Consider the following 17,385-nt stretch of genomic DNA (forward strand, 5'->3'; position numbering starts at 1 on the left):
TTGCCCCCTTGCATTATGAATATTACTGCAAGGTTTATAGCATTAATGTAGCATAATATTTTATCCTGCCAGAAGATGTTAGCTTTCAAAATAAAGACGCATATAAACAGACTGGCAGAAAAGGATAAGGAAATAATGAGACTCTTATTACTGGTGGGCTTGATATGTTGTGTTTTGTCCCATATGTAGAGGGGTAAGAGTTGTAAGCCCAAATTTTGAAAGAAAATGAGTTGGTTTCAAGGATATTTATTAGAAACTTCTTTGAAGAAGAAAGTAATTTATGTCTTTAGAAGCACCTCATGGAGTCAGTAATACTGAATTGGTTCCGCTGATACTACAGGATTCCTGTGAGTGAGGCCACCAGAACTTAAGAGTTGGGGACAGAGATTGCTATTGGTGTTCCCCATTTTTAGGAATATTTACAAACCTAGTTTTTACACATTATAGGTTGAAAAGAAATTAAACCTTTTGCCAGTGAGGTTTTAGAAATGATCCTAGTGTTTTTGTGAGCTTTACATTACATCTTTACTCACTATCCTGAGAAAACAGTAATTCTGAAAAAAGGAAAAAGTGTGTGTTTGCAAAGTCTGCCAGCTTTTTGGAGATTTTGGTAATTATCCGATACAAGGAAAATAAATAACAAAATCACTTTGAAGAGCAGCATGAAAAAGGTTGACTAAGCTATACAGCACCCGAATGTAGGGTTTTTTTTTTAACTGCTTGTTAATAAAAGATGGAAATATTAGAAATGACAGTTTAAGTTTTAATTCTTTATCTTTCATATGCGCCCCATATTTTTCTCTGTCTGAATCTGACTGAATTCAATTACAAGTACTCGCTACAGTTTAGGTTCTTTATGTGGCAATGAAGAAATGGCTGGCTTAGGCATTATGTACTCAAAGAGCTGAGAATTAGAATACTGTGCCAAGTAAGGCCAGTCTACTGGATGCATTTCACGGATGGAGTGAATCAGTGTTCAGAGCTGAAGCAGTTAACGGTATTGGCACTTTGAGCTTTATAATTAGGCACTGAAGATAAAAGGGATGTTGCCAAGGCTAGTAGGCCTAAAATTAAACCGACCAGCTGTGTTTTAGTTTTAGCACATGTGAACGTGACGCAGGTGCATGCTATACCATCTTTCAACTCTTCCTCCACAGCCCACTATGCTCTCTATTAGAATCTTGCTCTTTTACTATTTCTGGAAGCAGAATTCTTGTTAGTATGGAAAGAAAAAAAAAAAAAGGAAATAGTAGATAAACAGATGAAAAATTACATGAACCCTGGAAAGGCACAATAAGCTCTGCTGCACAGACAGTATGGAGTGAGATGTAATGGAAAGCTGTTTCCTCTCTCTGCTGCTGAAGCTGCTTAAGAGCCTGACACTGTACATGTTACCAAATTATTCATAAATGGAAAAATGCATAAGCAGCTGCAGAACCAGGACTCATTTCTTCCCCCCTCAGCTTAAATAGCTTTGGTATCATTAGCACAGGCTTTCTTTTGTGTATTCTCACTCTCTTTTTCTCTCCCTCTCTTTCTCTGGGAACATAGATATACCCTTCCCTTGAGTGCATAAGGCCAGCCTCACTGGAAGGATGGAGTGAGTTTCCAGTCAAGGATTTAATTACAGCTGTGGGGAATGAAAAATATTGGGATCCCAATTCCTCTCCGCTGCAGACTTCTCATCTCCTTTTATAGGCAATTGTGGAAAAGATGTAGACAATTAACTATGTTTACAGATTAATTCAACTACTATTATTTTGTTGGCTGAAAGTTTAGCTACATCCTTACCTATCTCAGGATCATAACAGTACTTGCATACTTGTTTCTGTTTATCTTTCATGAACATGTGGACAGAAGTCTCCTTATGTGCCTACAACTTAAACATCTACTGTTTTCAGGTTTCTCTGGGATTAAGTCATACTTGAGTCATTCAGAATTATCCTCTGAAATTTAGAAGCCTGCAGTCAGCCCAGCCTCTGTATCAGCTTATCTGTCCCCTTAGCACACCTGAAGGTAGCACTAATGAGTCAGTTACCTGCAGCTGTTGCTGCTATGAAGAGGAATTGGGTCACTGTGCTTTAGAGAGGTTTATTTTCAGGGAAGTAGGTGAGCTGTTTTGGGAGGAGTTTTTAGCTAGCTCATGGGCTGGGGCAGGACTCAATGAAGCTTGTAGGATCCTTGGCTAGAGGTGGGGAGAGCTTTGGAGAGGGCAGAGGGTATGCTCAAGATGGCTGCCCTTTGGGAAGGAGGAGTAAGCGTCCCCCTGTCGGGCTGCGGAGGGGAGTTTGAGTCTTCTGATCTAGTTATTTGGAGACTCAGAGAGTCTTCTGTTTGAAAAGGTGAGTGTTCAGATATTTATTCTAATGAAATTTAGCTTTTTTAGAGTTTAAGAAGCCTTCTGGTCTCTGTAGGGAAAGTCACTCAGGGAGGAGCTCTATGTGAATACACCATGGCATGGCTGAAGTAGGCTCTCGAAGCAAAAAGGAAGGGAGCTCGTGCTTAATTAAAGCAAAGTAGGTTGTTTTGTTGGGGTTTTTTTTTTTCCATTAAAAGGAAAAGTGGAAAGTTCTTTGAGGCTAATGTAGCCATTACTCTAAAAGTCAAGGCTTATAAATAAAGCAAAAATCTTGACCCTCTTGCCTGACTGAGGAATTAGGACCTGAAGTTAAAGTGAGCTGTGCTCAAGGGCCTGCTCTTTTACAGCCTCTGGAAACTCAGAAGCAGCGCTAGCTCTCATCATGGCTGACCTTCCTGGCTCTGCAGAGAGGCAGCTGTGTTTCCCTACTTACATGTTAATGCTTTCCCTTCTGCTTGGCTGAAGGGTGTTACTGGTCACTGAAACACTGAAAGCTGGAGTTTCAGCAGCTTGAACTCTCCATACTTGGGTTCATACTTCCTCACTGCTCTTCCACCGCTGTGTGACCATTTTTATACTTCATGTTTTGTGCACCTGGCCCCATTTAATGCCGTGTTAAAATCAGGTAACTGTAGCAAAGAATGCTACTAAGCAGGCAAAGTTTTTGAGATTCTTAGTAACTGTAGTCTGTTCTTTGAGTCAACAGAAGTAAAATATTCCATTGTTCCCAAAGCAGCATGGTGAGGAAACATCTCTGAAGTGTGTTATTAACATATGCTTCCTTCTCCCCACTATGTGCTACTAATGGTAGCTGTCATTGAAGTGTGGAACAGGATGACAGTAAGCTGGTGAAGAAGTGTTAGGAATCTTACAGGTCATTTCCCAAACAGCCTTTACTCTCCCCCCCATACTCTCCCCTAATGTAACAATGACAGGTTTTTCTCTAAATTCTGTGAGACCGTAGCTGGGGAAACTGTTTCAGTCATTAAGTGGTATAATTGACTAAGCCTGGCTTTGTTCTGAATTATCTTTCTGCTTTTTTTTGAGAAAAGTGATAGAGTCCAGAGCAGTCTCTCAAACACAAATAAGTCAGAGCAGATGATGGGAACAGCACCAATTTTTTCAGTAAGCTTGGGTAGCTTTTGAAGGTGAATTTCTAGCCAGCTGTGGGTGAGCACAATTCAGTTGATGGTGAAAGCATCCACTGCTTGTGTCTACTTTGCCTTTTCCTCTTGATATAGATGACCAGTTTTGTGTCTGTTCCTTTGGTGATGCTAAGGGTAAGTATGCATTTACTTAGGCTATAAGCCTCTCGCAGTTGAGTCCATGTCTTAATTTGTATTGAACATATCCAGTAGAATTTAAAATAGTATAAAAACAAGTTAGCAGTAGAAGTCCTACAGATTCCAACAAAGATGGCATGCTTCTGGCCTGTTCTAAACCTCTGCAAGCACACCTTGTGAGGTTTATAGAGTTTTGTGGGGGGTTTCTAATAGAGGTTTTTAGGAAGGAGATTTGCAGTTTTTTAAGTAACACTTTGAGACTTACCTTGAACTATTTTGTCCTCAGAACTAGCCTTTGCAGGTAACTGCATTGGTCAGAAAGTGGCGTGTGACAAAGAATAAAAATAGGCCATTATTTTAAACCAAGAGTCTTATATGAATATTGGATAGCAAGGTTAAAGTCCTTCACAATCTTACCTGCATTTCCTTTATTAATAATATCTCTACTGATCAAATAATTTTAACATTCCCATCTGATAGAATTTATTTTTTTAGGTTTGCATTTAGACAGTTGCACAATTATCAAGTAAGTATTTTCAGACACAAATTCCTCTTTTAATTTCACTTTTCTTTGAGTCTAGTTTCCTTTTTATTTCTCCTCCGTGTTGCACATTAACTTGACAAATAATACAGCTGGCAGAGCTGGAAAATATTCCAGAGCATTTTGTCATGCTGCTGGTTCTCTCATGGTCTCTTACAGCTCATCTTTGCCTCTTTGCTTTCAGCACTACAGGAAAAAAAATAGTACTGCACATTTTCATATGAAGAAATGTATGATAGATTATCCAGGAGACCACTGCCAGCTATCAAACTTAATATATGACATTTACAAATCACATTCTTTTTAAAGAAAGCAACAACCTGCAAAGCATTCTGAAACTGCATGCTGTTCTCTGCCATTTCTAATTTCTTTTTCCTCAGATGTCTATTTTATCACAGATTGTATTTGGGTTTTGGGATTTGTTATTTAATCAGGAGTAACAGCAAGTTAAACAAGTGCGTTGTAGACTAGAAATTAAATCAGGGACATTTCACTTCCCAGAAACTCTTCAGTTCTTCAGCGTGGTATTGAAAAAAGCAGTTACTGTAGTTTGTGTGTGTTGCGACATGTGCTGTTGTGGTTAATATCTGGTATCAGAAAGAACTTGTTTAAGCAACTTCAGAAAATCAAAAAAAGGCAGATGCAGAATAGCTGCCTGAAGACCAGTCACTCTGCTGGGGAAGAAAAAATAAGCGTCACTATTGCATAAATTGATTTTTAACATTTTTAATATTTGTCAAACAGTAACATTCCTTGAAGTTTTGATGTTCTGTTGCTCTATCCTGTAAGCAAAAGCACGTGAAAATAAAGTATACGTTTACATGAAAGTAGAAGTAATAAGATTGAAGTTTACTGTGTTTGTCTTTGCACATTTTTCTGGTTTTATAACACTTTCATGAAGTTGGGACAAAGGGAGTTTCAAGGAGCAAAAGCACAAACTCTTTGAACACTGCTATTTACTCTGCTAAACTAAATTTTTGATATTGCATTTTTTTCTCATGTACTGTCTCAGCGCTGCAAGCAGAATTATTTGGTTTTCTTAACAGTATTGATGTATCTACTTACTGTTAACACCCTGAATATTTTGACTAAAAAATTTGAACAAATTTAGAACAAAAGAAGATTTTATTCAATGGCAATAATGTTATGGAACAGTTGCGTCAACATTTCAAGGAGCTGGGAAAAAGACAGGGGGTACTTGCAACTCATTATTCATGTAGTGAGTTTTCTGTAATGCTTTCAGCAGATTAAAGTACTGGCCATTACAGTGTTTTATGATACTTTTAATGAATGATTGCCTTGCAGTGGTGTTTGTGAATAATTACGAGGTTGCAATATGACAAATCAGAAGTGTTAGTGAAAAATAAAGCAGCAAATATACATTTAGTTGATATAAGCCCCTTTAATTCAGGAGTTTAAGTGTATGTGTGTCTTTAAATTGCAGAATATATGGAAACAGGAAATGCAAGTATTTCAGAGGAACGCCCACTGGAATGCGCAGAACATCAGTCATGTGTTTTGTCCCCAGAAGTTCCTCCGTCTCCAAAGGCTAAAAGTAAATACATATACTCTATGAATACAAAAGCTGTGCTGAAGTTCTCTTTAATATTAAAATTATATTGTTAACACAGTCATACAAACATACCAAATGAAAAAGCAAGATTAAGGTTATTGGTATTGAGAAGATTTTTTTCCTCACTGTGAATTACCTACCTTGACTACGTACACTTCAATCCATGTCACAGAGGAAAGGAAAGATCTGTATTCTCAGAAGGAGCTAGTCACTGATGTATTACATTTTTTGAGCTTAAATCTCTAATTTATCTGAACTTACAAATTTCATAATTAAGTAAAACGGAAGGATACTAGATATGTTGAACTATTTTGCAGGCACTGTTCACATTCAAGTTAAAATTTGAATTTAATTTATCTTTCCCAGTGAGTACCTCTTCCAGTTGTGTTACATTTGGATGCCTCTTTCAAAGATCATGTGTGTACTGCTCTTCCATTCATTTTTTAACATACCTCTCATACACTGAGACTACCACTGTTGTGTGCTGGTGCATCCATCTTATGTTCTGATTCACCCTTTACGTGCCACTTAAAAGGGGTGTTTCCTGAATGTGGTGTTGCCCATGAAAATCATTATCTTGTAGAACCAAACCTGACTTCTGCCTTTCTCTAATCATCCAAAGTTAATGTAATTGACTTCTGGCAAACAGCTAAGCCTTTCTTTTTTGTTTTTCTCGTATGTATGTATGGGTTTTGATGAGGGGGGATTTTGGTGGGTTTTTTTAAAATCTTTTACAGGGAGAGTTTTCATTCATGAGAGAACTAAACTTGCTGCTGCAGGCCAGATTACTATCTTCATGGTGATAGTAAATGGATGCTCTAGTTCTTATTTTTTCCTACTGGGGTACTTAACGTGTTGTATGAAAACAAATAGTTCCCTTGAGATCAGTAGAATAATGAAGTCAACTACCCTATTCAATAGAAATATCTGTCTGGAAATTAAGTATAAAATATTTTTTAAATGCTTTACTCCTTAATGTTAAGGTCGTGATTCCTTTTTTTCCACTTTCCAAGTATAAATACTTTAAAACATGCTAGATGGCTTTTGTCTATTGTTTAATCTGCTTCTAAAGGAAAGAAATTGTATTTGATTGTTTCACATACATCTGTCTGCCATTCTCTGACAATCTAATTTCAATTAATTTAAACCAAATTTGGAAGAGGGATAGCAGTATCAATTACCTTTCTGCAACTTTCATGAAAATAGGTAGCTAGATTGAAGAGATTTTAATTAGTACCTGCACAGAAAGAAGTAGGCACAATTCATCTTTTATGTATTTGTTGTGGCAGCCATCAGTCAGACAACATACACTTGCTCGCAGGTTGGTCAGCATGCTTGAAGTTCCAGTTTTGTCCTTGCTCAGTAAAAAATATCATGGGCTTTATGTGGGAGAACACGGGATTGCAGATGTGAACCTAATTCTGGAGGAAATGGTAGTACTGTTTCATTTTTCGGGCACTGTATCTTGATTTTAGAATAGTTCTTAATATTTAGGTACTTCCAATTGTCATTTATTACAATAATAATCTGGAATAATTTCAGTTTTCTAATTAAAAAAGCAAAATATAAATGAACCTGATGACATCTTTGCACAAAACTTGTAAATTAAACAAAGTTACATTGAGTAAGAGGGACGAGTTTTGAATGTAAAATTTCCGTTACTTATATATTACAAGGAAATTAGTTTTAGTCAACAACTCCTGTTCTTGGCTCTGAAGATGTCAATTATAACTGTCCTTAGCTGTAACTTAACATAAATATTCTACACTTTTTTTTAAACCTAGCATAACAAACACTGACTATGAAGAAAAATTACATGCAAAAACCTTTAGACCAAGCAGATATAATCTTATATGGGGCTTCTTTAGTTAAGTGAATGTACACGTGTGTTTCGTGTATGCTGAGCTTAATACGCTCCCTCTGTTTTTTATTTTCAGCATTTTATTCCCATAGATGGAGTAAAATGGAATTATCTCTGTATTTTATCAAGTCTAAGGACTGTAGTTTCTGACAACATGACTCATGTAAACCTTTTAAAGAGAAGTTGTTTTTTATTTTCCCCTGGATAAGCATGGCTTTTACTCACATTTTTCATTGCTATGACTGAAGGTAGTCCTGTAACACATACACAATAGATTATCAGAACCTAATAAAGTTGTTCATAACAAGTAGCTTTTTGCTCTGTGGAGGACTTGCTGCTGCTAAGTGGGCTATTTGTGGAGGAGTTAGTAGTCAATGTGATTCTAATACTATTAGTATTTCTAATAGTGTCCCTCAGCATAGACATAAACCTCATTGTTTTATTCTTTTCCTATATTTCTTAACTGAAAATATCTTAAAACTAAGGAGAAAAGGTGAATTACAATGCAGAATGCACTAAACATGAGTTTCTAGTAGTCTGCTTTAGGGAGGCATATTTTAAACTTGGGGGTTTTACCTAGCATATCCTTCCACCATTCCTTTTAATCCTAGGAAAGTGAGTAAGAATTATCTGTAAAACATAGTCACTTTGATGGGACAGATTCACATTCTCAGACACTTGGTCCCAACCTACTTGTAGTTTATAGAACCTCTGTAGTGCAGTAATTGATCACAGTGGCAGACGTGAACCCGATGCGGAGTACGAGACACTGATTTTGTATGTTTGTGGAAACTTTGATTTCCTGGGTTGATTTTTGTATTCTTGGATAGTTGCTATTTCTAGCCAATTTTCAGGATTAGAAAACAGAGAAAGGGTAAGTATATATTGTGATTAATCCTAATTAAATGCAATGTACAGGGGAATGCAGATGTATGTAGACTACCTGCAGTGATTCCCATTCTGGAATGAGACGGCATTATTTTTGAGGGGGGAATGTGCATGAAGATCACTGTTTAGATGATAAGACATGGAATATAACACATACTCAATAAAACTTAAAGAATGTGCATTTCCTTTTTAGGCATAAATTACCCCTGCTATTCTGATTATTGACTAATGGTGTGTCTGTTTTTAAAGGTGAAGCTGTGACTGGAGAATTATCAAAGCTCTTAGATGAAATCAAATTGTGTCAAGAAAAGGAATACTCTTTTGAAGATCTGTCTCATACAATATCAGACCATTATCTGGACAATTTTAGTAAAGTATCAGAGGAAGAACTTATGACCAGTGGAAGCCAAACCAAGCTTAATGTAGTAAGTAAGATGGGATACAAAGACAATATATTCAGTTATATCTGCTTTATTTATGGCACATTCAAGAAAGAAATAGTACAAGAGTGAGGATAGTTTAACTTTATAATAGAAAAAAAATTGTATAGCATGTGCTCCTTACAGATTTAAAATTTAATGTTCTCCCTGTTTTACAAAGGTCACTTACCTCACCTCAGAATGACTTTTTATGGCACCACTGATACGATCAAAAGTTTAGGTTAGTTATTCCTTTGAGCATGGGAAGTGCAAGGAAGGCTTTTCTGAGAAATCAACTGAAATCAGAATGGTCGTTACTATACTGAAGACTAAATGCTTGCAGGATCTGATCAGAAGTGCTCCCCCCCCCAAAAAAAGAAGAAGATAAGCATCTTCAGCTGTGATTCTTATACATTTTATTATTGTACAGCTTTCTCAGTGGCTTAATGGTTTTAAAGACTGACTCTCTAATACTGAAAATTGTTGTGGTTGTGATACTTCAGTGATTTCCAACTACAGTTGAAAATATGACTTCATTACTACTAATCCTGTGAAAAAAGTGCTCCAGGATTCATTTTTTTTTCTTTACAGTGTAACAAGGCACGCTTTTTTTTCTTCTTCTTCTTTCTCTCCTAAATTGAGTTGTCTTCCTTAATTACTAAGTAAATGGGATTGCCCAGGGAATAAAGCACAGAACAGAGGGGAAATGCTAAGCACTAAATTTCAATTAATGTTCTTCATAGTTTAAGAAAAATAATGCTCTTGTATGTGGAGAAAACCACATATTTCTTACAATATATGAGATTAACAAAGGTGGCTAGCTGCCTTGAAATGCAGTGGATGCTTTTGTAAAGCCCTTCTAGATGTTTGAATGATTAGATACCTAACCTATATTGAAGCCAGCCTGAACAATGTACTGATCCCATTTGAAAATCTTACCCGTCTTTCCAGTGCATCCCTGTATGGAGGTGCTAACTGCTATTTACATCTGCTCAACTGCTGTTTTGCAGAAAATGTAATCCATATCATTCTGTCTACTCAGACTGAAAATTTTACAGGCCTAAATGAAATATAGTGTGACTAGGAAGTATTCAGACACTAAATCTGTAATTTGTGTGCAGCAAGCAAATACAAAGGTATATTAGACAATACTTTTTCTGAGACTTCATCTGTTTGTATATTGAACTAGATGTGAAAACAAATCTCAAAAAAATGAGGACTGTTTAAAGCAACCCTACTCTCTTCTACAAGTGCATCCAGCTTTTAATTCAAAGAAAACTGGGATCCAGATGATAGGTATTCACTCTCAACTCAAATTCAGGATGCAGGGCAGAGCATGTTTTCCACTAAGCACAACTGTTCAGGCCTATATGGAGAAGACTTGGCTGTGACCTAGGATTTTTCTGTTTAAAACATCCATTTCATCTTTAAAGTATTATAAGGTCATTCAGTCTGTTCAGTTACAACCTGTCTACCCTGCATCAAAAAAGTAGGAAGTTCCTCCAAGGTTTGACATACTGTCTTTTTAGTTTTGGGGATGTGCTGCCTTCCCTTGGTGTGTAGATTTCCTGTACAGTGCGTAGGTGCTATGAAAACCCCACACATGTTGTAAGGAGCCATCAAAGGGTAACCAGGAAAAAGCACTAAAGTGAAGAGAGATGCTTAGCTCTGAAAATTGGTGTAAGGGTGAATTCTGCCAAACTGCTCTGGAGGCAAGACCAACAGCGCGGTGGTGGAAGAAGTGTGACAGTAGGGTGATGACTGAAAAAACTTAAATGAATATTTATATATATGAATGTGGAGAGACAGAAGAAAAGTGGAGACATCTATAGATATGGAGAGTTAGAAATAGATTCCTTGGATATGTATTGAAGAAGAGAAAAATTATTACAGCTTTTTCTGACTTTAGTTTTCCCCTCCTTGGGAAACTTCTGTAAAAAATTGTCAGTAGAATAAGTCGGGTCTTTTGTTCTTTTTGTCTGTACCAGCATTAGCTCTGAAGAGGTATAGAAGTTAGGTCCCTGTTAGAATGTCAGATGATGCTGTTTCCTCAAACAAAATTGTTTCTAAAGATGATGGGTGCTGCAGGCTTTTCAACTTCTATAGTCCAGTGATCTGAACAGGTTCCACAACCCAAGTCATGACACTTTGTGACCTTGAGGAAGATTCTGCAAAGAAGGTGGCTGCTACGAGACACCTGCATTTTTTTGTGTCATGTTATTGTTCAGGGAAGTTTGAGGCCAAAACTGGGGAATTTCTGTTCAGAATAGTAGCTTGTCAGTCAAAACAGTAAAAACTTGGAGCAAGGAGACACTTCCTGAGGCTAGCATGGGCATGTGTAAGGGAAAGCATCAGTAAGGAGAGTGTTTCAGAATGGTTTGGGGTTTTTTTAACAGCTACTTTTGAAGAGGGCCAGGTTGCCTGTGGCAGTGCTCTGGCTAAATAAGGTTTATATTGATTCAGGGCTGCAGAAAGGAATGCCTGACTATCTAGGATCTATAGCCTGGAAATCTCTCCTGAATCTAAGTGCCAACCTCTTTTATTTGAAAATAAGTGTAAGGGTAGTGGGGATGCCTGCATTTTATACAGTAACGTAGCACTAAAAGGCTTCATCTGGAAAGTGGAGATTAGAGTTCAGTTCTCTCTGTGGCATAAGGGTGGGTTTCAATATCACATTTATAGTCTCCCAAATAAAAGGACTGTTGATCCCCCCCGTATTCTTTCTGGGGTTTACAACCACTGGAAAAATACCAGTGCAAACGTGAAAGCAGGATTTAGGACTACCTATTCACTAGCAATTTCTGTTCCTTTTCTGGCCTTCTGAAGAAGTTGAGGGTTGGAGCTCTCTTCCAAGGCCAAGGACAAAACTTTATCTGTTATTTCATTTGCTGAATTATTGGGCACTTGGTCATCTGACCACTTAGCAGGTTGTTCTGGTGTGTTTGGACTAATGGGAATCCTTGCTTTTGTCAAACATTGCATTGAAAATGCTACACGTTGTATTCCTTCATCTGTTTCTGTTGACCAGGTATGTGAGGTAAGGCATTTAGAAAGCTGAGGTTTATGTGCTTTTCATATTTACATATCTCTGAGGTTAGGTGAAACTGAATAAGGATTCTGGATGAAAATTTTGGGTTTACTTGCCTTAATTCCAAATTACTAGTCAGCTATGTATCAACTTGAGTTTCCTCAGGTCATGGAAGAACTGAACAGAAAAATTGATGGTGGGATCTTGAGGTCTGGAAGGTGTGAACATTTGGGAGGGGGAAGGTACAGTGGAGCAGTAAGTAAAAGTAAGCGGAATAAGAACAGACATCACAGTGTAAATGTGAATAAGAACACATGTGGAGATGAGTAAAAATGTCTTCACAGGGCACTTGCATTCCAAAAGCTCAAAGAGAAATTGGTAAAACTTTGGGGTTCTGGAAAAGCAGACTGTGTTAGCTTCCTGAATGAGGTGAGCAATTAATGAAGAGGATGAAAACTATGAATGTTTGTTTGCTGAACAGCACAAAGTCACATGAGAGTAAGTGAACATAATCTTTTGTTTGAAGAGTACATTAGAAGGAATAAACTAAAGTTAAAGCTACACTGGCAACTTTATAATTTCAGTTCTTGATTTCACAACTCTGGCTGTGTTTCAATGTATTTTCAATATTCTGTCACATAAAATATTAGTTCTGTGTTTCTTAGTATATCTTAACCAGTCATTAAAACATCTATCTTATAAGAATCAGACCACAGCATTCTGTTCGTTATCTCCACAAAATTAAAGGCTAGATTGAACATAATTTGGCAACTGGAAATGTACGTGGTTATGCTACTTCAGAGACTGCTCCTGAAAGGCATTTATACATGTAGGCATCACTTCAGCTGGAATTACCCATTTTTCTCAAAAGCTTGTACACTGTCTGGGCTTGATTTTTACTCCCAGTTTCTTTCTGCCATTTTTTCCACTGTTCTGCTCATTGTGATTTGAATACATTCTCTCGTTCCCCTGTGTATGCAAAGACATGGAAAACGCTGATAGCTGCTGCACAGCTGAGCTGGGAAAGCTTTATACTTGTGTATTGTTCAGGGCTGATATATTACAGTTTTTCTAGGTTTCCGAAATTCAGAATTCTCTCTCTGAATAACTAGGATTTGATTATTCAGCAATTCAGAAAAGGAACTGTGCTTCAAGATGTGCTTCAGAAAGTGAGAGGTGGAAAAAGATGTAGGAAAATCCTTGATTGTATCACAGTTTAGTTAAATTATGTGCTTCCTTTTAAATAATTAAGCTGTCTTAAGCTTGATTACCAGCAAAATCAGCTTTTGACAATAACTTTTACTTCAGGTTTTTTTTTAAAAGTATAATTTAAAAAAAAAATATTTATTTTCCAATAGATGGCAGTCTGGCTCAGTAATTTCAAGAACAAAAGCAGCCATCTTATATAAGAGCTTTCCAAGCTTTTTTTTATTGCTACATTAAAATTATGCATTTTTGAGTTGATAGTACAAACTGCTTAAAAACCACCTGTAATTCTTATAAGAGGAAAAAATACTGAACATCATGGTGTGCATTTAAACTACCAAAACATTGAGGCTAAATTTAGAGGTATATAATAACTCGGAGCTTTATTTGTTAGGTGTGTATTCAAACAACTTGTGTGAATTCAAGAGCAAGTAAGAAAATGTAAATAGGCATAACTTGTAGAGAAGGGAACTAGGAAAATTAAGTTTTGCAGGAAAACAAACAGAAGAATGTCAAAGTGTATATTGTGAGGTTTCTTTCTTCCTAAGCACCTGCAAGTAAATTGCTCTAATTTAGATTCCTCTCTCCTTAGAGTGCTGACTAGCATCATTACTGATTTCTTGTCAGGATTGAAGTTCCTATGTATGCATTCATGTGGGAACAGATTACCCTAAATGTAATAATAAAGCCAGCAATATGTTGTATTTATTGCAATGTATATGCTCATGGTTTTTCTTAGTTTTAAAAAATCAGAAAGGAGAAGTATAGGCTTTATGTCCATGTAAGAAAAAAATTCCTGCGGATTCCAGAGAATGAAATGTTGTTTTTTATTTTCTATAGACAGCCTGTGATCACAAAACAAAACCGGGGAATTAAGAACTTCCACACACTGCCATATGTGCTATATGAATATATGTACATATGTTTGCAGGATGTAAATATTGGCTAAAATAAATCTCAGTCTTTTCCTTTCGAAAATTTGATATTTTAAAGAATAATTTTCAGGGAAAAATCATTAAAGAGGTTCGACTTTTTCTGCATTCAAAAGTTTTTTTATATATTTCTAGTCCTTACTTAAATGAAATTTCTTTTCACTTAGAAAAAATACCAACTCTCCATATTTTTTAGTTCAAAAGTAAAATCTCATGAGCCAAAACTAATTTTAAAATAATACAAATTTGTCATATAAACTTAATGATACTGAAGCTCTGAATTGAAGTATTTTCTTCAGATCAGCCCTTTTAATCTTGTGTGTTAAGGGTTGGCTTGCAATATTTGGTGTTACATTTATGCTATTGTGTTCAGGAGCATAATGTAAACTACACTATTGATTTGCAAATTTAGTATCTTACTGTCATTGCATATGTGACATGAGTTTAGATTAAAGAAGACACAGTTCCAGAAAGTACTTTTGTGCTTTGAACATAGTATATGCTAAAGAATTTTACTTAATTACCTGGAATAAATACTGAGAAACTTAAGTTATAAGGTACCCCTATTTGTCTTTAGTGTTTGTTTGCATAATAAAATTGAAGATAGTGAAAGCATGTAGGGTTATATAGTGATTGCACTACAGAGGGGTTTCACAGAAGTGGCAGCAGTATATCTGATTAAATTTAATGTGGTTATATAATGGATAATAAAGGCTGGCAACTGTAATTTAAATATGAAGAAATGTTCTGTGTAGTCTCATAAAGAAAGATTTGGATTTCACCACAGGCATATAAATGTCAATTTCTGCTTACTTCTGTCATCCAGAAAGGAAAGTTGATACTTATGTACATTGAGGGAGGAAAAAAACTACTTAAAACCATCTCATGTTAACATTGATGAAAACAGTGATGGTACATATTTAAAGAGAAGATTCGTTTTTTATTCTCTTATGTCAGAAAATCAAGGAGAGGGTATATAAAGGCAATAAAAGTATGATCATGTTTGCTTTGTATCCAAGGAGAGATTTGAAAGGATAGAATTCTGTGTCTTTGAAAGAAGGTGGATAAGAATTACTATATTAGAAGTGATGAAAGTTTATGAACAGTCTTTAAGGAGTCAGTTATTAATTTCTAAGGCAAAGAACAATCTTTTTTTTATAAAAAGCATACAGATATTTATTTTGTGAAGTAATCAGTAGAATTTGTTGAACGTTGAGGCAAACCATTTAGTGGCATTATTCAATTATACTGATTTTATTTTTGTTAACATTTTGATAACTAATGGCTTGGTTGAAATGCTATATTGGCTAAGAGTGACCAATTATGCTGGAGTAAAATAATTACTGTCCTGGATCAGTAGTAGCCTTTAACAATATCAGACACTTGCACATAGACACTGCTGAGAGAGTGAAGCGGAATTCCACATGACGATGATGAGCAAGCCACAAGTACATGCAATGCTTGACTAATGAGGATATGTTAAAAACACATTTAAGACAAATCCAAGTTATTTATTAGGGAATTTTAAGACAACCGGGCCAGGTTATTTGGGACTCCATGGACAGAAGCAGATAAATTTTAAATTATTTAATATAATATATATTGAGTTGGGTATCTTTTGTATTTTACAGGTATTTATTTTTAAAAAAATTGTACTGATGGTCAGCGTTTGGAATATTTTTGATTTATCTCATTCCCCTTTCATAATAGTGATAGATAATTTATCTATTGGCAGATTTTGACATTGAGAGAAATTTGTTTTAAGCTGCTCTTTAACCTAGTCCAGTTATCTCACTTTATATGCATATACTCTGTATTTCTGTGGTAAATAAAAATATGAAGGCTGTCTCTCTCAGGAAATGTAAACCTTAAAGATTCCCTTGTTGTGAAGGTCTACCCACTCTCTGAAGATAAGATTACATAACTTTAAAATTGTTTTTTAAAAGCTACCACCCAACTAAAACCCATCTGTTAGTCCCAGTTTCTAATGCTCACGATGGTATTTCCCACTGAGAACTGTTGTTGCTGTTATTTTTTTCATTTATAATGTACCATCCAGTACCAATCATATACTTGGTCAATATAGAATGTTATATTTGCTATCAGCTACTTCACAAAATTATTTCTAAATTCTCTCTAAACACATGCTGGTCACTACAAAGAAACAGAGTGAAATGTACCGACTTCATACAATTTTTCCCTTCTGCTGGGTAATTTCCCTAGCCAGGGAAAGTCCTGACACTTCTTGTGTACCCTGCCCTAACCTATGTTCTCTAGTTATTAAATTAAGGTGGGGTTTTTTTATAGGTTATGTTATGCTTCAGTACAATGCTGTAAAGATTTCTGTGTTAGAGGGATTCTAACAGCAGCCGTGTGGAACTCTGCACAGAATAATTTGCCCAGTGGCATGCTTCACAGCCAACTAAATTAGCCTGCAGCTCCCTGCTGCTGCGATTTCTGGTAGAAGCATTGCTAGACGGTCCTTCAGCGTGCTGCAGAGACATACCCTGTGAGGTAGTCAGCACTTAGTTAAGAATGTGAAATCCCAAAACATGACAACACTTAGTATGGTTTAAGCTATGTCAAGTAAAGTATAACCCTGGGAGGGTGCTGGCCAAGCCACCAGTTCATCTGATCTGCATTAAAAAGTGCCGACTCCTTTTCTGCTAGAATGCTTTTCTGGAATACTTAACCAGTTTGTCCAATTATGCATGTGCATGGCAAATTCCTTGACTATCAGATACTTGCAGGAAAATAGCTTACAGACAAATAAATCTCTCTGAATGCTGCTATGTGTTTAGCTTGCACTGGTGAATCCTAAATGTATCTGTAATCCTTTTGCTCCAATCTATGGCACCATTTACCACAATGACTCTATATTGCTGTTTTGCAGGATGTGATGTACATACAGGCATTTCCTTTTATTTGCTGAGCATATGCTTCCATTTATTCTTATATTTTAAAATCTGACAGTGTAGAAAAGAACAAATAGTTAGTGCATACCCTCCATAATATGCAGTACTTTAGATTTGTTCTTTCTTAAGGCTTTCTTTTTCCTGACTAAGTAATCCTAACATTTTCAAGTTTATTTTGTATGTAAATCTTACCATGCTGCCAACCCCTTCACTTGCCCTGCTGTGGAGTCTTTCATCTTAGCTAAATCTCTTTTACATAAGGATCTCAGATATGGGTGTAGCATTTTTTTCCATATAAAGTAATTATAATATAAGCTCTTCGGATCAAAGAGCTTGTTTGTCTTTATGGCTATAGAACTGTATGTAGACTCGGGGTGCTC

General features: G+C 36.2%; 1 protein-coding gene across 6 annotated transcripts in view; it reads left to right on the forward strand.

Moving 5' to 3' along the window:
- Nucleotides 1–17,385, forward strand: part of ANKS1B (ankyrin repeat and sterile alpha motif domain containing 1B) — a gene marked incomplete at both ends in the record, with an annotated part of 442,540 nt that overhangs the window by 79,184 nt on the left and 345,971 nt on the right. For 4 of the 6 annotated variants that reach the window (XM_084267813.1, XM_084267814.1, XM_084267816.1 and 1 more), the window contains 2 exons: nucleotides 5,628–5,738; nucleotides 8,755–8,930. In XM_084267813.1, coding sequence (XP_084123939.1) covers nucleotides 5,628–5,738; nucleotides 8,755–8,930 — 287 coding nt within the window. Of the gene's footprint in view, nucleotides 1–5,627; nucleotides 5,739–8,727; nucleotides 8,931–17,385 lie in introns of all 6 variants that reach the window. The other 2 variants (XM_084267805.1, XM_084267815.1) reach the window with 2 other exon arrangements.

The sequence above is a fragment of the Gallinula chloropus genome (genome assembly GCF_964237585.1).
Source record: "Gallinula chloropus genome assembly, chromosome: 1".
Lineage (NCBI taxonomy): Eukaryota > Metazoa > Chordata > Aves > Gruiformes > Rallidae > Gallinula > Gallinula chloropus.